At 37.0% G+C, this 27,285-nt stretch overlaps 1 protein-coding gene across 5 annotated transcripts in view; it reads left to right on the top strand.

The window, feature by feature from the left end:
* Positions 1–27,285, top strand: part of ZNF438 (zinc finger protein 438) — a 58,948-nt gene that overhangs the window by 17,816 nt on the left and 13,847 nt on the right. For 3 of the 5 annotated variants that reach the window (XM_061996403.1, XM_061996401.1, XM_061996402.1), the window contains 2 exons: positions 17,860–17,916; positions 26,667–26,771. In XM_061996403.1, coding sequence (XP_061852387.1) covers positions 17,889–17,916; positions 26,667–26,771 — 133 coding nt within the window. In that variant the 5' untranslated portion in view covers positions 17,860–17,888. The remainder of the gene's footprint in view (positions 1–17,859; positions 17,917–26,666; positions 26,772–27,285) is intronic. The other 2 variants (XM_061996405.1, XM_061996404.1) reach the window with 2 other exon arrangements.

The following is a 27,285-nucleotide window of genomic DNA, read 5'->3' on the forward strand; positions in this document are numbered from 1 at the left end:
AAGGTTGTGCTACAAGTAAAGTGCTCTTGTTGGGTGTACATTATGTAATCATAGACTATTTTGGATAGGACCATCAGAGTCATCCACTCAAATGCCTAGCTCAGAACAGGGCTACCTTCATAGTTAAATGAGGTTAAGTCTTTATTATCTCCATGGATGGGCACTACACAGCCTCTGGACACCTTTTTCTGGTGTTTGATGACTTTCAATGTGAATTTCTTTTCTGTTATCCTGGATTCCAACATGGCAACTTGTCTGTAGCCTCCTGTCCTCCTCTTGTGCAGCCTGAAGGACAGTCTGCCCTCATCTTCCATGCATCCTCCTATTTTACATAGGTGAGATAGTGGTAAGATTCTCACCTTAGCTTTCTCTTCCTCCAGCTGAACTTTGTTGTATCTATGGGGCACCCAAACATGAGCACAGCCTTGTAAGTGCAGAATAGATGGTTGTATTCAGTTCCCTCAGATTGCACTCGTAAAGCTGTGGAAGCCTTTTTTGGCCTTTCACATCCCTTACTAGTTGCAACTCCAAATGATCTTCGGTTTTCTAACTCCATTTTCTGTATCTGTTTTCTTCCTGTCAGCTTCTTCCTCTTCTACCTTGCATACGCTTCTTTTGTCTTGGAGCTCAGCTAGGAGTACTCTGTTCATCTGTGTTGGCTTTGTCCACACCTGCTGCATGTGGAAATGCTGGACCAGTCTTGTACTTTGAAGAGGCTGACCTTGAACGTCAACTAGGTCTCCAGGACTCCTTTAGGTTTCAGGGCAGCCCTTCCAAAGGGGTCACACCAGCTAGCTTTCTGAATTAACAGAAATGTTTCTCCAGTGAAGGACTGCAACTGACTTTAACATTCCTGACCAGTTCTTTTTTTAGCCCTGTTCACTTAGGAAGACTGTATTAAATCATCACCATATTTTCCCTCTGGAAATGTTTAAGACTTATTATAAAATACTGGCAACATATATTAGGATAGAAGGTTTTCAAATGAGGCAATGCAGCTACATTTTCCTCTTCTTTGTAGAAAATAAGGTTTTTATGTCCCAAATGTTAGAAGAATTAAGTTCTCTGATGCCTGTTACTGCCTGAAAACAAAAACATCAGGCATAAAACCTTGAAAATGTTCTTGAGATGTTGATAGAAACACATTTCTTAGTTTGTCAAAAATGTGTATGAGGAAGAAAAGAGGAATAGAACAGTTTGTATAGTTGCTACTTGAGCAAAAATCTCTCCTCTATTACACTGCCCACTCAGAGTTCCTTGGTTTGAACGCTGCTTGTCAGGAAAAAAAAACAAGTATCCTGGGTAAAACTGCCATCTTTTGTTTCAAAACTGAAATGGGCATGATTTCTGTAGCTTTAAATGAGATAATACTCAGCTGACAAAAGCAACTGTGCATTGAAGACTTGGCACCGAATATAGTAATTTCAGATCAGATGAGAATCTCTACCACTGCAAAAATCTAGTTGGTGAACTCTCCTCTTGGGCTTGGTGATCTGAACAAACTGTTTTAGTTTCTGAATCATTCCCATTGAGAAAAAAAGAAATGCTGTTTATCTGAAATAATTTAAATCAGTGCATATGTTCATATTTGTTAATGAATTTCAGATGACATTGTTTTGTTCTGGAATAGGAAACAAAAAGATTAGGGTACTGAGGTGATAGTTTTCTCACACCTGATATTTAACAGTTCCATTTTATGTTTCTGGATGATTAATACAATTTTGAAAGTATCTCTTTCTACACTTCACAAAACATACATGCAGCTTATACTTATTCACTGAATTTTTACTAAATAAAATAGGCAGTGATTTCTGAAGGGGGGGAAAAAACCCGACCCTGCAAGCACCCTTGATTTCTGCAATTTATTGATGTTTATGGTAGTGTAACAAGCAAGATCCCAGGTATCTGTTGTTTCTGAACACTTACAGAAAGCATGCAAGTTCAGTGATGGAAATAGCTTATTTGAAACTCTTAGTTAGAATGGTTTTTTGTGCCCCATAGATAAATACAGGAACAAAAGATGCCTGATGGGCTTAGCTAATGTTAAGTTTTACTACTAAGTTTACCGCAGTTAGAGACTACTACTAAGTAAACGAAGAAAAGTGGACTGAGTGATAGACATGCTGGTAATTTTTCCTGTGCCAAGAGAAAATAAAGCATGACAGTTTGAACATTGAACATGAAGATCCCCCTAGAATTTTTTTAAGTTCTATCTATATTTTTAAGGCTTTTTAATTGTATGAGTTTAGATGGTCAGTCATGAAAATAGAGAACTTCAAAAGATAATTTGCAATTAGAAAGGGCTTCAGAATACACTGCATCTTTATTATGCATGTGTTTATCTCGTGTAGAATTTCTATTCTTGCTCCCTGGTCTAATGCCCAAAGTAGTTTTATGCTTTCTGTGTGATCTGCTAAATGTATACATAATTGTCTGGATTTGTTACTTACTGGAGGCTTCTTTTAAAGAAGCAATCCAAAACTTTGCATTTCAGAAACTTCAAGCTCATTCTTCTGTCTGTGTAAAACGAATTTAATTTTCCAATTTTCTTTAAATATAGTAGGTGTTATTACTGTTGCATTAGACAGTTTTGAAAATATATGCAAAGTATGTATGTATGTAGCTTGAAAGATTGAAAAAATAAGTTATTTATCTTTAAAGATAACTGTCATCAATGGAATAACCTATTTTTTAGAGTTAATTAAAGGACTATGGGTTTGAATGGAACCCTTTGTCCTTGCCATTGCATGTTTCTTTTTTAAGGTTAATTCAGTTCAAACTTTTCTCATGATCACTGACATTTGCATGCTATGGATCATGAGGCCTGCATGTAGTAAGTGAATTCACACAGATTGGGAATATCTGTGGAAGAGAAGAGGGAAATGTTTTTGGCAGCTATCATCATTATTTCTTCTATCCCCATCCCCCTTCCAGTGCTCTAGAAAAATGTAGTTGGACAGGAGATGATGCAGGTTGTTGGTATGCACCCAGTGCACCTGTGAAAGACAGAAAACTAACAATACAGATCTTAAGTTATTTCACTATTAATGAAAGGCAAATGGCCATTACAGAGAGAAAATGAATGTGACAGAAATAATATGCGGGGTTTTCTGCTTTGCAAGGGAAGCATTGATTTTTATTTTTCCAGAAATGCATTTGCTAATGTTCTTTCCATAATAAAAATTATCTAAATCTTACAAGTCAATGTGTTCTTTGTCCACATTAGTATATTTTTTCTATTTAGTCCTAGTTTGTTGAGATAAAGCAAAATGATACATTAAGAAAACCAAATCACAGCTTTGTTTATTGCGGACCCAAGTAATTTGTAAGTTAAAACATTTTTAATGAGTGTTTACTGGAGAACCTGTGTGAAAACTAAAATATCACAGCAAAACCTTATAGACTTTTACTGTAGTCTAAATGGCAAATGTTCTGTTGTTTACATCAACAGTTCCAACCATTCAGAAGACAAGTAGAGTGGTACTGGGCTGGTGTTTTAATGGACAAAATATGTTGGAGGCTTCTTACAAAAGCAATTCAGATCCTAGAAACATGAGTAGCTCCTTAAAACTTGTACAGAATAAAAGAAAATTAGTCGAATTCAGCATGTTGCATGTACAGGGACTTTGTGCTCATAAATCAAGTGGCCACTGAGCAATTTCTGAAGTTTATTCATACATATATATATGACAGTCGTCTAACAAATAAAACCCATATTATTCTGTTTAATTCTGTGCAGGTGTATTTTCTGATGCATGTAGAATAAATACTGCAGCTGTATTAGGATCTGTGACCTGACTTTGCTAAGAAGCCAAGAACAAGTTCTACTTGCACATATCTCCTCCTTTAATCTTTAAAGGAGAACCGACTTTAAAAACAAGGAATACTTGAGCGTGAGAACCTCACTAACTTGACAATTGCTTGCTCATTTATATACTCCCAGAGCAATTCTTCTCTTAGGAAGCATGATTTGTTTGGTTAAAACAAGAACAGTGGAGTTAGCAATACAGTTTAAAGAAGGGAGAGCTGATGATGGCAAGCACTATGTGGCTTGGAGATGGTTAAAAAGGTAAAGATATTAATAAAAATCTGTGGGCAGTAATGTACAATAGAGGTCTTTAAATATAGAGAGTGTTCTTGAAGGATGCAAAAGCTTAGTAATGTTAAAAGTCCAATAATGGGTAAGGATGATAAATTTTGGCTGTGCAGAAAAAGGCATAAATATTCAATAAATATTATGTTCTGTATTCAGAAAGAGACTCGATTATGCTTTTACATGTCACCTCCTCCATCATTAGTGATGGAAAGAATGTATTATCACTGTACCAGCAACTATTAATGTTAAATGTTTTAAAATCTGCTGCACTAACACCTACAGATACTTTAAAAAAAAAAGCTTAGAAGCTGTATGAATTATTAATTTTGAGTTTTAAGAAATCATGGAACAGTAGAGAAATTCTAGAAGACTGGAGAGGAAGGGGAACTAATGTGCCCAAATTTAGAAAGTATATTATGAACACCTTGAAAAGGCAGATAGTAGCATGCTGTCAGTGAAGATTTAAAGAAGAAATGCAAAATTAATGCTGATCAGAATAGGCAGGTCAGATCCTGCCTAGTACTGCTCCATGGACAGATGCTTGCATTTGCTTTCACCATTGTTGAGCTTCAGAGATTCCTGAAAGCTTTCTTCTGCAGACCTGTCTAGTTCCTTTTGGAATAGAGGCCCTGCCCTCCAGGTCCCAGTTTCATATCAGTTGCACACACTCTAGGAGTGTGTGCTATTGTATTATTCAGGTCATTAATAGAGATGTTAAACTTTTTTGGCCTCAGGATTGAGCCCAGAAGCATAGCACTGGTAACTGTTTGCCTGTTGAACTTTGCACCACTGATCACCACCGCTCTTTAGCCTGACAGTCCTGCTGGTTTTCCATGCAGTGTATCGTCTGCTTTCCCATACACATCTCACCAGTTTGACTGTGCGGATACTGTAGGACACCATGTCGAAGACTTTCATGAAGTCATGATAAGCAACACCCACTGCACTCCCTTCATCCCTAGGACTAGCCATCTCATCACAGAAAGTAGTTATATTAGTTGAGTATCACTTACCCTTGATAAATCTCCGTGGACTTTTCCCAGCTTCCTCTCTGTCCCTTATGTGTCTGAAAATGGCTTTAAGGAGGATTTGCTCCATAACCTTTTTGTGATCTGAGCTTAGACTGACTGACCTGAAGATTATCAGAACCTCTTTCTTGCCCGTCTTGAGGATAGATATGCTGTGTTTCATTTTCCAGTCTTTGGGAATCTTCCTTGATGCCATGATTTTTAAAAGATGATAGAGTGCATCCTTGCAGTGATACTGACCAACTCCCTCAGTACTCATGGATACATCCTTCTAATCCTGTGGATTTGTACATGTGCAGTTGTATTTGACCTGCTTAGTGGATGAAAGGCTGTGGATGTGGTCTGCCTAGACTTTAGTAAAACCTTCAACACTATCTCCCACAGTATCCTCCTGGAGAAACTGTCTGCCCATGGCTTGGATGGACCTACTCTGCACTGAGTAGAAAACTGGCTGAATGGCCAGGCCCAGAGAGCAGTAGGGAACTGGAGTTAAATCCGGTTGGCTGCTGGTCACTAGGGCTTGGCGTTGAGGCCTGTTCTGTTTAATATCTTTATCCACGATCCAGAGAAGGGGACTGAGTGCATCAGTAAGTTTGCAGATGACATGAAGCTAGGTGGATGTGTAGACGTGCTTGAGGCTCTTCAGAGGGACTTGGATAGGCTGAAGCAACGGACTGAGGTCAATTGTATGAGGTTCTACAAACCTCAGTGCCAGGTCCTGCACTTGGGTCATATCAACCCCAGGCAGTGCTACAGGCTTGGGGCAGAGGGACTAGAAAGCTGCCTGGTGGAAAAGGACCTGGGGATGTTGGTCAACAGCTGACTGAACATGAGGCAGCAGTGTGGCCAAGGCACCCGGCGTCATCCTGGCTTGTTTCAGGAATAGTGAGATCAGCAGGACCAGGGAAGTGATTGTCACTGTATTCTTGATGCTGATGAGGCCACATCACAAGTACTGTGTCCATTTCTGAGTCCCTCACTATAAGAAGGACTTTGAAGAGCTAAAGCATGTCTAGGGACGGGCAACAAAGCTGATGAAGGGTCTGGAGCACATGTCTTAGGAGAAGCAAATGAAGAAGCTGAGGTTATTTATTTAGCCTAGAGAAAAGGAGACCCAGAGGAGACTTTATCGCTCTCTACAACTACCTGAAAGGAGGTTGGAGCAAGGTAGAAGTCAGTTTCTCCCCCCCAGTTAGGAGTGATAGGACAAGAGGAAATGGCCTCAACTTGTGTCAGGGGAGGTTTAGATTGAAGATTAGGAAGAAATTTTGCACCAAGAGGGATTATTAAGCATTAGAATGGGCTGCCCAGGGAGCTGGTGGAGTCACCATCCCTGGAGATATTTAGAAGCCCTGTAGATGGGATGCTGGAGGAACATGGTTTAGGGGTGGGCTTGGCAGTGTTAGGTCAGTGATTGAACTTGATGATTTTAAAGGTCTTTTCCAACTGAAATGATTCTATGATTCTCTTACTGAACCACATCTTCATGTACTGTTCAGAGTGTTGAGTTAATACCTCAACCTTTTCATGCCTTCTGTATCCTAATCACCTCCATTACCCTTAAATTTGTTGTCAGCATACTTGCAGAAGTCCTGTCACCTTTCCCATATAGTTGCTAGTTGTAACTCTTAGGTGAGCTTTGCCTGTCTTAAGTCTATCTGTGCATGCTTGAGCAGTTTTTCAAGTAGTGAAAACCCTACTGAAATTTATAGACATTGAATATGGCTACCAAAGCTTTAATTTGACCATGATGCAGGAATTAGTGCCACTAAAAAACGTGATTGTTTCATTATCCTAAGTGAGCACAACTTCAGGGTTGGAATTTCCAGATTTGGCATGACTGAAGCAGTATAGGTGTCCTGCAGCATGGTTTTAATGGGAAATTAATGAAAAGGTACTGTGGGTCAAGCCACAAAAACAGAATTGATTTAAAAGCTTGGTCATGCTTAATTGTTTTTCTCTTGAAGTACTAATTCAATTTGGTCTTGCTTAGTTTGAGCTTTAACTGAATGAATTAGGAATACAAATATCCTTAGGAACAGAAGGCAAAGCTGGAGGCCCATAGAGAAAGAATGTTCCCAAGGTTAGCGTAGTCTGCACACCACAGCTGGTTGCTGGGCAGTGGCCAGGAATAATTTTGATATGTTTATTTCACATTTTTTTTCTCCATGAACATGTTTTGAGGACACTTCATTAAGTATGTCCGATAGTCTTTGAAGCTGTATGCCTTTAACATTTTTCAAACAACAAACAGGGTGGTGGATACAAAAAAGAAAATTGTGTTGGCAAGAACTGTTTGTACAATGAAAACAGCATAAGTAAGTGAAGGTAGTGAAATAGGACAGGTTAGACTTTGATTTATTCTATTTTATGTTTATCTGTGTGAAGGTTTTTGTAATAAGAAGGTATGTTTCACCAGGAGCATTGCACTGACAGACAGTAGTAAATCCTGCAAAAAGCTGTCATTTGAGTAAATCACAGAATGAGGACATACACTTTGTCTTGCAGATGTTGTCCTGTATACTGCTTGGTGAATGGCATACAAGTTTGAACAATAGCTGCTGTTTTATGTTGCTTCTGGATCCTAATCAATCAAGCAGTGTCACCAAATCTAGATAAGGCCGTGGAATAGTTTTGTCTGTCTAAATTTTGTGATTGGTATTAAGAAATGGGTTAATATTAGACTGACAAGAAAATGTACTCCACTGTGTTCTGATTGCTCTTTAAATACATGATCTATCAAGTCACTTTGGTCCAGCAGTTGCTTTATCAGTTGGGTCAGACCTCTGGGAGCTCCCAAACAGGGAATTGGGGCATTCCATGCAGGAGAACCTACTGAAGTGGTGACAGTCCTTTCCCAGAAAATGAAAGGGATATGACTGTTTGAGCAAAGAATGCGAGTGAACAGCTGAACCTCTCTGCCGTGGTCTGTGTGAAATAGTTTGGGCACAGCATCAGCAGAGAGGGAGGATGCTATATCCTCTGCATGTGCTCAGAACGCAGCTGGGTAATTACTTCTCTTGAGGTAGTTTTCACAAGGGTTTGATAGCTGTAGTCCACTTCTTGGGCTGTGGAAGTTGAACTGCCCTTAATTTTGCAAGATAATTTTGACTATATTGGTGTTATGCTGCGAATTTTTTTTACCTACAAGTAGGAAATTTATGCAATATTATGTAATGCTTACGGTACTGTTCCAGAGCTTAAAATGTGACCTTTTCAGTTTTACACTAAACTAGGAGCTGAGTTTTATGAGAGTGTTTCAGTGAGACCATGTTCTAATTTGTAAATTTAGCATTTGATGATTCTTCCAATGTAGAACAGTTTATTATATGCTAGGAGGCAGTAAAGGTGGAAGTCATAGAGGATTTAAGTTGCTTATGCTAGTCATTAGGTTTTTATGGGCTTTTTTAAGTGTGTCCTGTTAAGTATATGTTTCTTTGTGGTGACCAGGATCATGTTTGGGAAACACAGGATATCACTGATATTTGGGCAATATTTGTTATAATGTTCAGCATCATAAAAAAAAATCCAACTATTATAATTGCATCACTAGTTTTAAAAGTACATGTGTTCTTAAAGTGTACTGGGCACTCAGCTATCCAGAAAAATGGTCCTTAGCCCCGCAACACCATCTAGGTTAACAATGCTAAAGACAGAGTTTGGGGGTAGAATTAGTGTAGCACAGAATCAGTAAAAACAGGTCTTAGATACACCATCTGATTAGTTATCTGGTATATTTTTTCAGTATAAGGCAATCTGCAAGGACCAGCTGTACCTCACAACTGTTACATGTTCTAAAGTGAATTCTTGTTCTTCAGTAGATTTGGGAGGTTATTTTTTAGTTCAGTTGAAGAAAAAAGACCTTTTCCTTCAACATAGGAATCTAAGTATTTCAGTGTCTAATTTGTATTAAGAGCTTTTTTGATTGAAAAAAACTGAGGCCTTAGAATCTAGTATGCTTTGACTGGTCTTAAACATTGGGCAGTGTAATGGGCAGGGGGGGAGGATGAACTATAATACCCTTTTATTATTATTTGTTTTTCTGACTTCTGCCTTAGAATTATGTGTGTTACAGGTGAGCCGTTTTTGGCAGGGAGTTTCTCTTAAAAGTCATGAGTCGATAGCCAGTTTGAATTTGAATGTCCTGGAAATCCATACCATCTTGGCCTGGCTAACGTATTGCTTGGTCAGGCAGAGGCCTAGGGTTGCCTTCTCACTTTGTCCTCTACACCATGTAACAGCAGGTTCTTTGGTTTGTTTTTTCTTTTTTCTCCAGTTCTTGAATGCATTTGCTTGAGCCTGCAAATAAGACACATTGAAGCTACTTATGAAAAAGCAGTGTGTTGGTTTTTTTCTGTGGGGGATATTGCTGCACCAACATTGTAAATGTCAGAATGTAGCTTTCTGACTCAAAGTTGTCTAGCTGACTGTTTAAGAAACTCTGTAATGGAAATTCATATAGAAACAACTATAAATAAGTCCTACTTTACTTATTTAGCATCATGGCAAAATGTAGTACTCTGCTCAAGTTCAGTAAAGTCAGAAATGATTCTGTTATTTGAGTCACAATTGCAAAGACAATTAACCTTACAAAGTTTGGAGGGGAGTTTATTTGCTTTTTATCTGCTGTAAGTTACCTTTTTTTCCTAAGTAGAACATTAACAACATGCCCAGACTTTATTAAAATAATAAAACCCCATACAACATCCTTCCTGAATGACACAATAAGTTTTGTTTTAGTTTCATTCTGAGAGATTCACGTTGGTGTCCAAATAATGCAAAATACCATAGTCAAAATGGAGGAAGTGATTAGGGATTGATTGCTTCTTGTTTAGTCTTTACATAATGTAATGACCAGCTATGATTCTGCAAAGACTTTAGTGAGATCTTTGAAACTTAAGTTGGTCAGATTGTGCAGGTGAATGTGTCCTGCTCTCCTCTTACTCCTTACATTATTAATGGAATTTCTAGGACTGTGTTACTTGAGACATTCAAATACGTTTGACTGTGGGTAAGTTCTGAGATATCGATTATCTCTAAAATATATTAGGACTACCAAATTAAGCAAACAGAACACTTGCTCTCTTTTCAGCATTGCAGTCCTGGCTGGTTATTTCTGAAGCCTAAATTGATAATTAACAGGATACTAAAACTTCATTTTCACTGGACAGTTGTTGTTACACTACCAATAATAGCTTCTTCCTCAAATGTTAAAGTTGAGAAAGATGGAAAAAAGCAAGTAATATACAAGTAATGAGTTCTTTAGTCTTTTCTTTAGTCATCTTTCATTATTTTAGTTGGTGCCTTTGTCATTCATACTGTCATCCACTCCTTGAAATACAACCTGCTTGTCTGTAGTGTAAGAACAAGTAAAAAAAAAGTATATATGGCAATTGATTATAAAATATCTTTGTTCTCTGCCATTCAGCCAAGCTCTGTGTAATCCTTCAGCATAGCATGAAATATATGAAGACTTTTTTGAGTACTCTTTTAGCTAATTCTGAAGTGTGGTAAGAGCATTGCAGCAGGTGTTGCTGGAACAGTCTGTCCTGTGTACATAGACCCAATATTACTGTGATTTTCAGGCTATCCTTTGTTATAAGAGGTAAATATAATGTGATTTCTGAAAGGCATTTGGTGAAGTTGGAGATTTTCAAGACCCATCTGGACAAAGCCCTAAGCTCAGTGATGACCCTGCTTTAAGCAGAGAAGTTGGATGGGATGACCTCGCTTGGGTTTGACCAACCTGAATGATTATCTGAGTATCTGTGTACAATTGTTTGTCTAAAGCTGTGTATTATAGCCGCAATGAAATTGCTGCTTAGTACTTGTGATACTGTTTATCTGAAAAGAAAGGTAATGCACTGCAGCAGAAATACAGTGAAAGATAAATTATGTGTTCTATCTTTATTAGACCGAAACAGTCATTAATTATGAACAATAGCAAAGTCAAAAAGTCTCACAATTTAATCAGGCACTGCAGACTGAACACCGTAATGGTGCACTGTAATTCCACTGTGAATGACATTGCATATTGCTAACAGAATTGTAAGATACATAGATTCTGTCTGATGAAACTACGTTATTGAGAAAGCTGGCAAAACTTCTTAGCATTTTGGATGCAAACAATAAATTAATACTTAGTTTAGGACTAGGATAACATGGGGGGCAAGGAACAGGAGTAGAAAGAATTCCACAATTTTAATTTTAAAGTATATTCTAGAACAGGCATTGCAAAGAAAGAATGCTAATTGTTTGTGTTTAATTTTTGAAAATACTACATTATACATTGTAATATCTATTGACAGCATCAACTTCATGTAAGTCTTATAAAAGTGAAATAATTAGTTTGTATTTTCCAAAACTACTGTTTCTAACTGCCCTTAGAATCAAGCACAAAATGTAGCAATTTGTACTGATTCATCATTTCAGACTATCACAACTGTAAGATCCAAGACTATTATAAAATCAGGAGCTTTAACATTTTAATACAGAATAATAGCAAAGGTGTCTAAAAGAGATGTGAAACCTCCACAGGACTTTGGTTTGTGGCATTCAAAGCAGTACTACTGAGAAGGTATTTACTAAGGAAAACATAAAATGACAGACTGTCATTTAAAATTGGAAATTTGCAAAAAATGGTGTTCTTTTTTGGCATTCTGTGAATTGTCTTGTAATAGCAACTGTGCTGTTCTTCCTTCTCTTCATTCTAAAGTACTAAAAAAGTTGTTTGCTCAAATGAAAAATAGTTAGGGTTGTTCACAGTCACAAAAACCGTTGAACTACAATTTATTTAATGTACAGACATTTCATAAAATGGAAGATCAATACTGCCTCTTATTTAGCCTTCTCTTCTCCCAGTTGTCCTTTTGAGAAGCTTAGCTTTTCTAAATTTTTTCTTAGGTCTTTGTATTTACTCTCTTTGGAGATAGTTGTGAAATAAGAATTATGGGACTGTATGCTGAGCTGTCTTCTATAGTAGAAAATGTGTGTGATATCGTAATTTCTTGTCATATGTGTGCTATTCATGCAATTGAAAAACCTTACAAGTTGATTTCAAAAGATTTATCTCCTCAAGAAAAGCAGTCAGTTTTAATTTGCTTTCCAGTTTAAGCCAAATGTTGAAGTTGCCCTGTGTTGTTTCATAAATAAGCTTTTATTATCAGCACCACTTTATTGAAAGTAGCATAGAACCTGTCGCGTAGGCACAGTTCCACTCTGACAGATGGGCATAGTGTAGGCATGCCAGCCAACCATTCTCTGTATCACCTGACAGAGTATGAAAGGAAGAATTTGTGTCCAGGATTGCCACTGTGGCATTCAGTGCAGGTAAGGCTTGAAGTTCAAGAAATGCACTTGGACTGGTCCCTCTCATGATGACCAAAAATTTAAAAATAGCCTGGGTTTTAGGTTCTGCTGGGTTTGTGTTGGGAAAATTGACCAGGCTTCTGTTTCTTTTTGGCTGTCTGCTGAAGTCACCTCATGGGCTCAGCCAAAAAGATTTCTGACACGGACACACATTTCTCCCTGATTAATTACCTAAGTGTGGAAGCATAAGCAGTGTGTAATTTCTCTTGTAAGAAAGCTGTTGTTTGTGACTACATGCGTGTCTCTTTGGATATAGAACAGAAGAATGAGGATCATAGAATGGTAGGGTTGGAAGGGACCTTTAGAGATCATCTAGTGCAACCCCCCTGCAGAAGCAGGTCCACCTAGATCAGGTCAAATAGGAACTGGTATAGGATGAAATCCTACTGTGAAAATATGTTTTATAATAGAAACTTCTTAATAAGAATAACTGGGACCTCTGCAACTGAAGATTTGCATAGTGAAATGCAGAATGCTTTTGCAAGTTTTCAGAAATGCAGATCAGCTATTGCTTGGTTATTGGGGTTCAGGATTTTGGAGGGTTTTTTTTTTTTATTTTTTTTTAACTAATTGGCTTAATGCCTTGTTCTTGATTTTATAGTAGCCAAACACTACAGGCTTTTGGCACATGTACTTGCTTAAACGAATGCTTTATGTATTATACTAGTCAATCTTTTTGTCTGTCATTTTTACCTTCCTCAGTATTTTTGCATAGCTTTAATGTTTTAATCATTTATTTCAAGTCTAGCTAGGCCTTTAACCAATAGATTTTGCTAACTTGCCTGAATTTATGCTGATAGGATCCATTCATCCCTTTCGGGAACTCGTTTTCTAAACCACATTTTCTAAATTTTGGGAAATAATGGTTGCATGGCACCGTCATTTACAAGATGGCACAGTATATGAAAAAACAGGTGTGAAAAATGAAGTGAAAAAACTTACTTTTGAAATGTAAATTGACATTTAGTGGGCTTCTGTTAGGGGAATGTCTTTTCTAAATTGTACTAAGTATTTAATTTATCTTTTTAGCTGAACGTTTTCCTTCTGAAATGAAATGACATAATAATATTTAACTAATACTTCTTTACATGCCTAGTTTTAATTTAAAATTCATAATTAAGCTTAATATGAAACTACAAGATTTGATTTAATGCTCTCTTTGAGTACCTGAACTCATGCTCGTTGCATTAGAAGGTGCAGTTGTCATTGAGAAGCTTTGTTCGTTTAACAAATGGTACCAAAAATAAATTCAGTTGGGGTCATAGTGGTTTAGTTTAATACTGTTATGATAATGAGTACTATAATTACTTTCAGATAGTTCTTCCTTCCCAGAGGATGAGATTTTTAGTTTTGATGCCTGCTTAAAATGAGAATGACAGTAAAATTAATGTCATAACCTTTGCAGCCTATTTATAATTTCCTGTGGAGTATCCTAAAAGATTTTGTATAACATCTAAAATAGATGTCTTAGTCTGCACAAGCATCAAATTAGGTTAATTGAGTTCACCTGATACTCAGATTCAGTCTGTCTATCATAACACCAATTTTATATAAAAGACCCGTGGATATCTTTCTGTGAAAATTGCTTTTAAATTGTTACATGTATATACTCAACTTCCTTTGATGGTTGAAGACCAATTTATGGTGTAGTTTTTTTTCCCAGTTTATTTGATATTTTTGCTTTTTATGGTTGAAAATTAATTCTTTCATTCTATACTAACATAAAAGTATGAACATGATAGACCTTATTTGGTGACATTAAAGTAAACTTTGCTTTTTAATTCTGTCCAACTTCACTTTAAATTCTTGTAATAGATTTCTTTTCATCTCTGAGTAGTCAGCAGCAGATTTCAGATTTCTTTGAGTTCTGGAGTACTGCAACTTGAATTATTTTATTTACTGACCTATGGGTAGAGTTACAAACTGATCAAACTAGGTAGAGATTTTTTTAAAGTTTTAGCATTAGGATAGGCTCTCAAGTGGAGAAAAATTGATTATAATGCCAGATAGAAGTAATCAATATCATCTTCTGTATTTGGAAAGAACCAGTATTGGATTTGAATATAACCAAGGCATACTGTAAGAATATTTGCCTCCTCAGTATTCAGTAAAAACAACGTGGCATCTTGAATTACTAGTGATGTTCAACCTGAAATTTGTTCTGGACATAAGAGTGCAAGATGGGTACAAAATTTGGTTAATAATTTTATTTCAAAGGTTGGCTTTTTTTTTTTTTTTAACATCAACATCTTTTTTGTTGGAAGTAGTCGTGACAAGCCAGATTTATAGTCAAATGAAAAAAGCCCAATCAATTCTGCTGAGAGCAGGTATAGGTAGCTGTATGGATCGTAAAGTCATAGAATGGTAGGGGTTGGAAGGGACCTTTAGAGATCATCTAGTCCAACTCCCCTCCCAAAGCAGGTCCACCTAGATAAGATCACACAGGAGCATGTCCAGGTGGGTATTGAAGACCTCCAAGGAAGGAGATTCCACACTCTCCCAGGGCTCCCTCACCTGAACAGTAAAGTAGTTTTTTTCTTATGTTTAAATGGAACTTTTTGTGTTCCAACTTCATCTCATTGCCCCTTATCCTGCATCAGAAAAAAAGGGATGCCCTGACCTCCTGACACCCACCATTTAGATATTTGTAAATTTTAATGAGCTCCACCCTCAGTTTCCTCTTCTCTAGACTAAACAGCCCCAGTTCCCACAGCCTTTCCTCATAAGGAAGATAATAGATGTTAATATCCTTGAGCTTCTGTACTGTGCATTGATTCAGAGTTTCAGGACTTTTTGATAAGGCTGCAGTTTGATACATGCCCTAAACATTAATATATGTAGATGTTAAGCATCAGATAAACATATAAAAAGTTGGCTGAAAGAAGTCAGAAACTGCCAGTGAGAGAGGAACATGAGAAGTAAAATTGTGATGGGACTGGTTCTAAGACTAGCACAATATCACTGTTGATAAATTTGAAAATAGTGTAAAATGCAGGCAGGACTGTTACATAAAGTTATATTGTTTGTTTGTAAACTATGTTTATTTTCAAATGCTTTAATACAGTCATACATGTAATGATGGATAGGAAAACATGAAGAAATGATAAGAAGTAACTTGCCCCAAATTCAAAATCTTGAGCTGTTCTGCTTTTTTTTTTCCAAAAAGGAAAGTTACTTGATTAAATATCTGCAAAAATAAGTACTGAATTTTCTAGATCCAAGACCATTGTCTTACTAGAGTTATAGTTGAATTCAGATCAGAGATGTCTGTACAAAATGTTTGGATTTGTAGAGTCCAATTTTCTGTCCTAGAATTAGGCTTTATAAATCCAGTTTTCTGTCCTAGTATTAGGGTTTGTGAATGTTTGGAAGATGATGTGGAGCCTGTGTTTCCACATGGTATTCTAAGAATTATTGTTCTACAACCTGAAGTCTAGCTTGCTTGTTATAATTCTAAGAGGAAGTAGTAACCGTAAGTAGGGCATCCTTTTAGATGATTTAATGCTCTCTACAACTAGAAGGGATCATGAAAACCTATACAAATGTGACTTCAGAAATAACAATTTTCTGAACCTTTACTTGAATATAATTTCTTACATTGTTTTTTTACAAGACTATGTGTTGCTGTAACTACTTCAGTATGTTTTCAAGTGCTGGAAGTCCTAACTTTCTTTCTGTAAACAGATCTTGTTGAGCAATATGGTCCTAAAAGATGTTACAGTGTGGGTGACAAGTTGAATATCCATGCTGGTTCCTATAAGTGTTTTGCCCTTCCAAAATTACATCAGTGAGGTCTGTTTCATTGTTGTGGGTTGAGAGAGTTGTCTATATGTTACCATGATGTGAAGCTATACATGTAGGTGAGATGCCATGTGTTTGTGTGCTGGGCCTGAGGGAGCTGAGGTTGGCTGCCGTGGTACCACGGACAGAGACTGCTGGAGGCAGCTAGGGTCTGCTGACAGCCTTTGCAGATCTGTGCCAGGAGGTACTGCTTGACACACAGCAGCTTCTTATTACATATGGCCCAGCACAGAAGATGGAGGTACCAAAGAGCTTCCCCTGTTTGCTGTGTGAGAGGTCTCCTCACAGCAGACACACTCATGTGGTTTTTTTTTTTAATGCTTTAGCATTGAGCTTCCTGGAAATGAAGTTTGTTTTGCCCTTGTTGGTTCTTCTGCCCACAGAATCCTCTCCTTACGGGAACCTCTCCGCTGCTTTTTGAAGGTCAATTGCATGACAGTAAAGAAACACATGGAAACATAGACCTCTTTTTTATGTTTGGTGAATTTGTCCTAACTATTTTTTGTATTTACCCAAACCCAATCTTTTGGTACTTGATTTGCATAGAAGAGGACTCCTGAGTGCATGTCTGAATTGTTCTTTATGTCAATTTCTACTGGCTGTTAAATTGTCCAGGAAAGTAATCAAACTTCAGATCTGTACGGCTGGCTCTGCTCTATAGATATGTACTAGTAGGAAAGCCTAGATCCAAGTAAACCCCCAGTAGCTGGAGTTTCATCTGTGTTGTCGACGAACTTGTCTATTACGTTCTCAAAGCCTTCACCTGCATCAGGACCACAACAGTTTTATACCCTATGTAACTTTATAGAACATTTTAGCACAAAATGTGTTCAGCTGAACCAAACGATTATACAGCTGTTCCCAAAGCTGCATGAAGCTTTCTTACAATGAAAGAAAATCTAAGTGGATAATAACAGGATTTTATAATGTCTTTATATTTTCCTATATCTTTCTTACTTGACTGTTGCATCACACTTGACCAAAGTTTAAGAAACACGCTTGACAGCAGTAGAAAGAAATAGCCAAATCTTGAGTTACAGAGTGACCCATTGATGTAATGCTATTCTATGGCAAATATTATGCATCAATTTTGAGTACCAACGTCAAATTCAGGAGAGGTGACAGTTTAATGTGTGCCTCCCAAGTGCAAGCCAGTATCTGCATCCATGGAAGATTTTGCATGTCAGTCAGTTGCATGGGAACCATGCAGTCAAATATTTGAAGGGAAATGATTGCTCAACCTTGCATTGTCTATGAGTTCTTTAGAATGGAATAATTTCTTCATTTTGGCATTCATTACATGTCCTGAAGGTTTTCAATTACAAGAAGCTCAAGTTAATTTTACCTGGAGTTGAAATATGAAGAGTGCATGTATGGGTATGTGTGATCCAGAGAAACACTTGGTTTAAATCTCTGGTAATGTTTTGCATGAGATGTGGGCATACTGGGATCCATTCTGAAATGTAATTTCAGAAAACTATGGCCATTTTCCTGTTTTGTTTTGGTTTTTTTTTTACCAATGAAAAAATATCAGATTTTCTAAGTATCTGTATTTCTTCTTTCCAGGAATATTGTCGTAACTATTAAAGGGCATAATGCAGAATCCTTTAGCATTTTCTACAGGTATAGTATACTTTCTATGTTGGTTTCTTTTTAAGAAATTAGATGGTTGTGATTCAAAATGTGGAAGAATATTATCATCATTCATAAGTTACTGTATATCTTGTGTCTACTATTATTCCTGAAGATGTTGGCGGGGGGAGGATTATTGTTCATTTTGTTTATTTATTTTTTTAAAGCCAAAGCTGAATACTGTTACCAGCTATAGCTGAAATGTGTAAATCTGTTTCATGTTTGATTCAGCAGAAATAACTGCTCAGGTTTCATTATATTTTTTTATCCTCATATATTTGAAAATCATTGTCATGTTTGGCTGTTGTATAATTGGGGGTCAAATTGATTTGCAAGTTCTGCTACAAGACTATAGCACAAATAAGATAATTATTTTCTAAACATGAAGCAGATTTTTAGATTTTAAGTGCCTTTTTTAATGCCTTTTCTCAAGCATTCCCATGCTTACTAACATTTTTTACTTTAACTATATTTCTTCTATGTTTTATCTCTTCAAAAGTTGATTCTTCTGTTGATTTAGTTTTTGGCAGATAGCATCTTGAGTTTTTCCCTCCATTATTACTATGGTTATTTGAGCAGCCACTGTGTATTCCCAAGCCTTTAAGTGTGCAGCCATAACTTTAATTTCCCATCCCTTTTGATCTGTGTCACGATGCTAATGTTTAAATATGATATTTAACATAAATGTCATTTTTAATGATACTTTTTTAAGTGTGAGTGAATGTTTGATGGATGTGACTTAAGCTCTAATGGACCTTTCAGAACCACAGAGATTGTCAGTTGAGTTTCCATTGTTAGTACTTATGTTAATTAAGAAAAGCACTATATATTACTTAACTTGAAGCCTTGAGCTTTTACTGTCGTGTGAGTTTATACTTTACCTGTTTTGTGAAGACTGAGTATTTTTATGATACTGTAATAATTCTAAGGAAGCTATTCCACAAGAATGTCATGCAAATTGATCTTAGTTGATGAGTTCTGTGTCTAATGGGACTATTCTTTCAAAGGTGATAGTACTTGCTGTTCTGTAAAGCTATCTGCCCTGCAGTGGACTGTATGTCCTTACGTAATACTTAAAAGCCTTAGTTTAATTTTTACTTTAATAGGAATTTGACCACTGTTGTAGACAAATTGAATGTGTTATCTTTATGTCAAAGCCATTTCTGAATAACAGGAGGAGAATATACACTGTGAAAGTGTTTGCAAACTTGAAACTGATGAATCATTGGCTTTGAGACTTTTTTTTTAAGCCTTTTTTTCTCTAAAGAAAAAACACAGTCTATTCAGTATTCTGTTATCAACTTGATACCTGAGTGAATTGTTACAGCCATGTTGTAAACTTTGGAAGTGATGATTCATGTGGATATTATTTTATTCTCTTATTGTTACTCTTTTTGTCCTTTTTTCCAAGCATCACTTTTGTTTATCAAGTGTGTTAGGGTGCTTTGAAAATGTTGAGCCTATTAGCAATTTATAATGATTTCTGTACTACTATAACATTGATACATTTCTTACAAATAAAAGGTTTGAAAATAAATGATATCGAAAGTAGAACCTACCTATCCATCAGTTACATTAAGTATAGTGTTTTTGTCACTCTTTCTATACTTCAAAAGTGCTTGTTATTTTTCAGTTAGTATGAGAAGTAATGATTATTGCAAGTTCTTTGAGTGACAACATAAACCCTTCACTGCAACAGTTTGTCATATAATAGCGGGAGTTCTGTAATTTAATACATACTCCTTGGAGGCATCTGCATTATTCTCAATTTATATTACTTTATAAGAAAGGTGATTATCATTTGTATAGTAAGCAGTAGTAACTCCATGTTCAAACAGATGCACTTTTCCAAACAATGATAAATATTTCACTTCCAAGATTTGAGTTTTTTTCTGAGTTATGAAATTATCACTGAAGTACCATATCCTGTCATTCACCCTCATGTTAATATTTGCTGTTGAGAAAGTGCTAGTTTTTTTTAATACTACTTCTTAATGACTTAAAATCCCAGTGTGCCTTAGAGAACTGTAATACATTTGGTATTGTCAGATTTATAAAATGTTTTTTTTAGGTGGCTCTTACTTGAAAGAATTGTGTATCTTGTACAATTATTATGCAAAATATAAGGCTGTCCTGGTTTATCTAGGAAATTATTTAATACTGTTTTTGGCCTTTTTAAACATACAATGGAAAAATATATCCCAGACTGAAATGATAGTTTTGCTCCTTGAGTACATTTAATCTATTTTTTTCTTAATGACATAGTTTTTTGAAAAGTCATTGTATAGTTCAGAACATTTTGTATCCATGCTAGTAGGATCATTTGGTGCTGGGAGTTCTCAAACTTCAATTAGCCATGTAAATGTGTTTCTTAGCATCAACTCTCACTTTGCTGGAACCCCTGCTGCCTTTGTATCATTAACATAAATGCAGGTGCAAATAGCATTTATGTACTTTGATAGAGAGCAGTTGGAGACATTTCACTGTGGGACACGACACTTTCAGATTGTGTACATCTGTTCAAATAATGTATCCAAGCCAGTGACATGAATGCAAGGATAAAAACATCTGCCCTTGAGACCATGTGCCATACAGCAGATGCTTACATCTTTATTTATGCAGATGGTTTGTGTGATGAAGCTGAGCAATGATGAAAGCAACAAAGTTTGACAAGGATTCCAGGGTATGGCTATGGATGGGAAAATATGTTGGTATCAGGGGTTTGTTTTCACATGTTGACCAAAAGGAGAACATCTGTTATAAATACTGATGGTTTCAGTAATATGGATGTGTTATCTTTTACATTAACTAGATTAACACAAAGTCAGTGAACGTATGTTTTAAGGAGTCTTTCACACAAAACCAGTACTGCAGTTACGGCATAGTTTGGTAGAAGTAATTCCTTTTAACAGGAAGGCGTTGCTTCAAGACGTCCTCAAGCTACACAAAACCTCGCGTTGACTGGAAAGTTTGCAAAGGGAGGCTGTGTTGAAGTAACAGCGTGGCTCATCGTGCAGTTGTTCAGAGGCTATAGGTTTCATGACTTTGGGAGGTTTCAACAGAAGCCATATTTAGCATTACAAAATTATTAGTTAAGCCTTTCAGGTGTTAGAAAATTGCTGTGGGATTACGGATGGGAGTGGCTGCTCTGAGCCGAGCTGGCACAGTGAGCTGGGACGGGGGCAGCCGATGCGGCCCAGCCGGCGGCGAGGCGCGGCCCGGCCCGGCCCTGCCCGGCCCTGCCCGGCGCGGGGCGGGGCGCGGCGCCCCCTGCTGGCCGCCCGCGCTGCCGGGGCCGCGTGAGGGTGCTGAGTCGGGACTGTCAGCTTTGGCCTGCGTTCCTCTCGGCTGCATTCCCGCTTTAATGCCCTCCTGTGTGGGCACCCATTGCAAGGGTTTGCTAATACATTGCCACTTATCAGCAGTGAATTCAATCGGTTCCCTTACAGCACATCCAGTCTCTTCTTTTGAGAACTGGTGCTGCATTTAAATAATGCAGTGGCTAGCGTGGGCAAGCCTAGCAATGCCAATAAACATTGCAAGTCATTGTAATTATGCACAGGGGGAGGAAATACATTCAGATACTGTAATTTAAATTGTTTTCTGCTACTTCCTACTGCCAGGGAGGTCTAACTGTATTCAGGTTCAGCAGCAGGTGATAATTTCATATGTTCTGAAAACTACAGTCATCCTGGCCAGGACCATAGTCTTTCTCAAGATGCTTTAGTTTTCCTACACTGTACAGGGCTCTGCTTGTCTTTGAAAAAAAAAAGGTGCAGGTCTGTTTGAAGTACTGTGGAGGTCCTCTAATCTTTATTTTTGTTTTAATCTTTAGTGGAATTGACTACAGTTGGCAACGTTTTGCATACCTCAGCCAGAGTTATAGAGTCCTTTTCTGAAGAAATTTGGGTCGTGAAGAAAGAAAAGGGGAGACAGCTAGAGCAAACAAAAACCCTGGATAGAGATTCCCCATTCAAAAGTTAGATGACTGAAATATTTTTTTCAAAAGAAATGAGCAATTTAGAAAATACTCTCTTGTCATCTAAGTTTAACAATATATTCTGGCCCTTTCTTTGGGGAATGATAAACTGCACCTATAGTTCTTTTTGGAAGACTCAAAATAGGCTAGGTTGAGACTTACTCGTCTGATTTTTCTCTTCATCTTTAACGAGGGAGCACTTTTGAAGGTTTATACTGCAGAAGTCACTGTACAAATACTTATAGTGCCGCAAGTAAAATGTATGCTTTGTTGAGCCCAAGTGGTGAATTCATTGTTTACTTTCTCTTACATACAGATTCTCTTCAGAAAGAAGGGCTCAGATTTTCACAAAAAAAAAAAAAAAGTGATGCTATATAAAAGGAATAACAATTTTCCTCTTCTGTTGTGCTCTTTATTTGCACATAAGTATTGGGGAAAAAAAAAATTGTGAGTAAAAGTCCTACTTACTGCAATCAGACGTATGTGTTTTCTGTCCCGTGGAAAGGAGGCAGGTTAAACTTCAGTAAGATTAAGATAGTTTCTATTTTTAGTTGATTTTAAAAGAGAGCAAGAGTCTAGTCAGAAAATATTTCATGATTTATTAAAAAAAATGGTTCTGCTTCACCTTTTTGTGCTGCGTAGGTTCTGAAGAATTATGCCTTAACTTTTGCAGCAGACATGATCGTTATTGTTTCCTGAACTTATGGAAAAAATAAGTCTATTAATTACCACTTACATTAGGCATATCAAGATTTTGTCCAGGTTGATGTGATTTTTGATAGGTGTTTTTAAAAACACTTCACATTGACATTGACTTTACAGTGAATTAAGTTTGATTTAGGTCCATATCTTTCTGGAAGCTTACTAAAAAAATTTCAACTGGTAATTCTCCCAGAAAATAATTTTTAAAATTCCAGTTGCAATGTTTTCTTTTGAATCTTCTGTTTATCTGCACCTTCTAAAGCACCTAATTTATATTTACAATGCTATAGAAAGTTTATGAGCTTATGACCAATGCTTTTATCATCTCCCTTCAGCTGTTTTCTGAACAATTAGTTCCCCCAAGTGGCTATGTCACTGAAGCCTTGTGCTGCACATGTCTGGGGATGGTATCCTCTATTGAACAGAGTGACTGGGCAAAACTAACTAAAGTAAAACACTGGATTTGCAGTGATACCAACATAATTTCCATTCTACTCAACTGAGTCCTGTTGGAGCAGCAGGTTTCTGGATAATGTGCTTGTGAACTTTGACACGATTGTTTGCAGAAACTAGTAGAGGCATCTGGAAACTGAGACAAAGGATTTGATGATGTATCTAACAGTCGTATTCAGACAGAAGTTCCATGCTTAAACAGAAAAGAACCAATGTTTTCATCTTGAAAAGTGACTTTTGTGGTTGCAGAGGCCAGGCACCATCTTGAGCCTATAGATTTATCTGCATAAACCTTATTCCTAAATTCTCTTATTGCCATAATGAGAAAAGTCTCTGTGGGATTTCTTCATCTGTAAATGTGGAAAAAGTTGCTTGTAATTACAGGTGCTTTATGTCTAGCTCTTTTTGTGGCGGTTTTCATTTCTTGGTATGAAAATATTTTGATCTGCTTCTACCTTAAAAGACTGTGCCTTCAAAAAATGAGAGGTTTTTAAAATTCACAAACACTGCATGAGAAGTGTTAAGAGAACATGTGGATCTGCTAATAAGTGGATTTTAAACTCATAGCAAAAATGTATGTGTGCTCTGACTTTAAGGAAAGACTTCTGTGACTGACTTTATACAGTAGCCCAGAAATGGCTGGCTTTTTTTAGAAGGGGTTATGTGAAGCTGTACATTGCCCGCATTTCATATAAGATATTGCTTTTGAATACTGACTTATTCCCATGTAGCTAATACATTTGATATTACAACTCAAAGCTTTTGGCCACTTGTTATCACCTATAGAAACAGGATTTTATACATGCTTTAAAAGGTAGTTGTGTTAGATAGTAATGAAATATATGAAATCTAAATCTATGAGAAATCCCAAATGATGTCTTAGATTCTTGTTGCTAGTGATGATAGAAGTTGGGGCATCACTTTTTTCTATTATGTCCAGTGACAGGACAAGGGGTAATGGGAGGAAGCTGGAACACAAAAAGTTCCATTAAACATAAGGAAAAACTTTTACTGTTCAGGTGAGGGAGCCCTGGCACAGGCTGCCCAGGTGGAGTGTGGAGTCTCCTTCTCAGGAGGTCTTCAAGACCCACCTGGATGCCTTCCTGTGTGACTTGATCTTGGTGGACCTGCTTCTGCAGGGGATTTGGAATAGATAATCTTTAAAGATCCCTTCTAACCCCTACAATTCTCTGTTAATTCTATGATCTATATGCATTGATTTATTGATGTGTTAACTTTTGTTTCATAGATCTGGTTTTGTGGGAGTGGTTTTTTTTACACTTTTTTTCTGAGGACAGAGGTACTGGAGACAAGATGCTAGTGAGGTTGTACTGGCAGAAGCCTTAATTGCAGAAAGAAACCTTAAATAGAATCATGGGATGGTTGGGTCGGAGGGACCTGTAAAGGTCATCTGGTCCAACATCTCCATGTAAAGAGCAGGGATATCTTCAACTAGATAATGTTGCTCAGAGCCCCATCCAGCCTGACCTTGACTGTTTCTGCGGATGGGCCAACAACAGAGGAAAACAATTCTGGAAATTGAAAAGTGGAGATGGTGAATATTGTCTTTGCCGTGGGTTTTTTGTTTGTTTGTTTTTGTGGGGGTTTTTTTGTTTGTCTGTTTTTTTGTTTTGGATTTTTTTTTTTTTTGCATAAGTTATGTTAGATTCTAATTTTCTGAAAACTGGAACGGTGTAAACTTTGGCATAAATCAGCATTATGGTTGGTAGTGCAGTAAGGATTTTTGTGGAAAAAAAAGAAATAAGACTGAACTAGACAGGAAACCAAAGATCTTCCCTAAATATGAACTATGTACTCATGATCTTGGATTACTCTATGAATTATCTCTCCAAAATAACTGTTTATGACAAAAATAGTTTCAGCTTATTCCCACACTGAGGAATGTAGCTAGAAATTTTAAGGCTGAACATCTGCTTTAATGAAGTCCAGTTAATGTCAAAAAAACATATTGAGTAACTTTGTTGTGGTAATGCTCTCTTCTGCTAAGAAGAGTCTTTTGGAGACTATTTAGGGAATCCAGGAAGCATCCCACTGCTCACAGCATTTCTTGAAATGCACTATAAGCCTAATCCCTTAAGATAATAAACTTGTACAGACTTTAAAGCAAAGAAGACCTTTCCATTTGATAAAAAAGCTTAGTGCACCACTAGCACATCACATTGATGCTCAAGTAGGAATTCATTATATATGGCTTTAAAGAAGTCTATTATTCCCTTTTAGAATTTTAACGAACTGTTGTGATCTCGTACCTCCTGTGGTATATCAGAACACATTTTTTAGGCGAATTTGTACATTCTGTACTGTAGTGCTTGTGTGAATGGTGTTCTGTGACTTTCCTATCTTGCATGAGAATACTTTATTATTGATTATTTTTTTAATCTATTTTAAATTGCACAAAAAGGACTACTGTGTAGACATGATTTATTACTCTGTAAAAAATCAAGCACTAAAAGGCAAGAAATGCAAGATACAAAGTTATCACTGTGACTTAAATGCTTCTCCTTTCCAAACCACACCTAACAGTAAAGTTCCTTACCCATCTTAAGTCTGCATTTAATTCCCATGTCACAGCTTAACCTTTGACCTAGACACTTCCCAAGTTTCATTTTTAGTTCTCTTGTCCTTTTCCTGCTTGCGCAGCATATATCCTAGTTTCTCTTCCACACTGTCTGCTCAGCAGTTAAGAGATAAAGGGAGGTCATTCCCTTGTTCCAACTTGGATGTTTGGCCCTAAAGCTATAGTTTTAGGAAAAATCCAGTCCAGCATGAAGCAGGAGCATATTCAATAGAATTTAATAATTGGAAAATTTAGCTGCTTAAAGTATCTGCTGAACACATGCCAAGAGCTTACGACTTTGCCAAATTTGGACAACTTTTCACAGACAAAATCAAGATCTTTGTCTAATGCAGAGATGTGTTACGAGATTCTTCTTTTAAGAAATTATCTTTTTTTTTACAAAGGAGACATACCTAGGGATGGCTGGCACTTCTGGTGAAATCAATTATCTGAGGGGAATATCTAGAACAGAACATTCCACTCCAATACTTGATATTATTAGGCAAAGATAGAAACAACTGCAAATCGATTGTTACAATGTGTAGAGTTAGGCACTCCTGTTTTGGGGCTTTTCTTAAGGACCTTACTCAGAGGTGTGTGACAGAGGAAGCCAACTTGTACAGAAAGTGCCAATCTACATGGAATTTAGGCACTGTATTTAAAAGCCTCTCTGCAGCTACTGAACCTTTATTTTTCCGAGCTTTCTGTTTTGTAACTGTTGACCTACTGCCATGACACTGAAGCTAAGGCCTCACATCTATTTACCACGTTAGCCAGGTTTATTCAATTACAAAGCTATCACTTTGCATGTGGTGTGCAAGGTATTACATCTTCAAAGATTTTTTGAGGAGAGAAAAATGAAGCAGTAGCTTTCTTAATGCCTTAACTAGAAGATAATGTTTTACATTATATTTTGCATTGCATTTTTCTGTGTTTTGTTACTTTTGGGAGTTGTTTGGGGCATGTTGTGTTTTGGGGCTTTTTTTTTGTCCTGGGGTCTATTTATAACTGACTGAAGCACTTTTGCAGGTGGTGTTTTTTTGCATGCTAATCCTGCAGAGAAACATTGTGTCCAACAAAGTATGCTGTGTCAGCAAAACCAAGAAACTCGTGCTGGAAAGACAGTATCCACAGGTATTTAGTGTGTATGGAGATTTGGCAAAACAAATTATTAACTATGAGTGACAGAAATAAATCTTGTACTGTCTGTTAGAAAGTTGTGCATTTTTTTTGTTTCCCCATAAAACAAATATTCTTCCTTTCAAAGTCAGCAGAAGACTCAGCAGCATAACGTGCATTGCATAAAATGTTTCATGAATCTTTTTCATCTGTGTTCTGCTTTTCCTTTCAAAACAAGATGATCCCTTTTTTTGTGTTATTTTCTGTTACTTCTCCAGTCATGCACAAATGAAATACGTTACTTACACAAGTGAGGTGGTCCTACAAGGATTCTTTTAAAAAATTAACAGTATTACACAGTGGTTTCTGGCATTTGGATGGTTTATTTTAGTATTCAAAATAGACCAGATTAGGAGGGGAAAAATAAATTTCTTCTAATGCCTTCTACAGTGTTTTGAGTTCAGCAATGTTACGTTCTCTACATCGAGAACAAACTGAAGGAGGTACAAAAAGAAGGCAGAAAAGACTG

The sequence above is a fragment of the Colius striatus genome, chromosome 5 (assembly GCF_028858725.1).
Source record: "Colius striatus isolate bColStr4 chromosome 5, bColStr4.1.hap1, whole genome shotgun sequence".
NCBI lineage: Eukaryota > Metazoa > Chordata > Aves > Coliiformes > Coliidae > Colius > Colius striatus.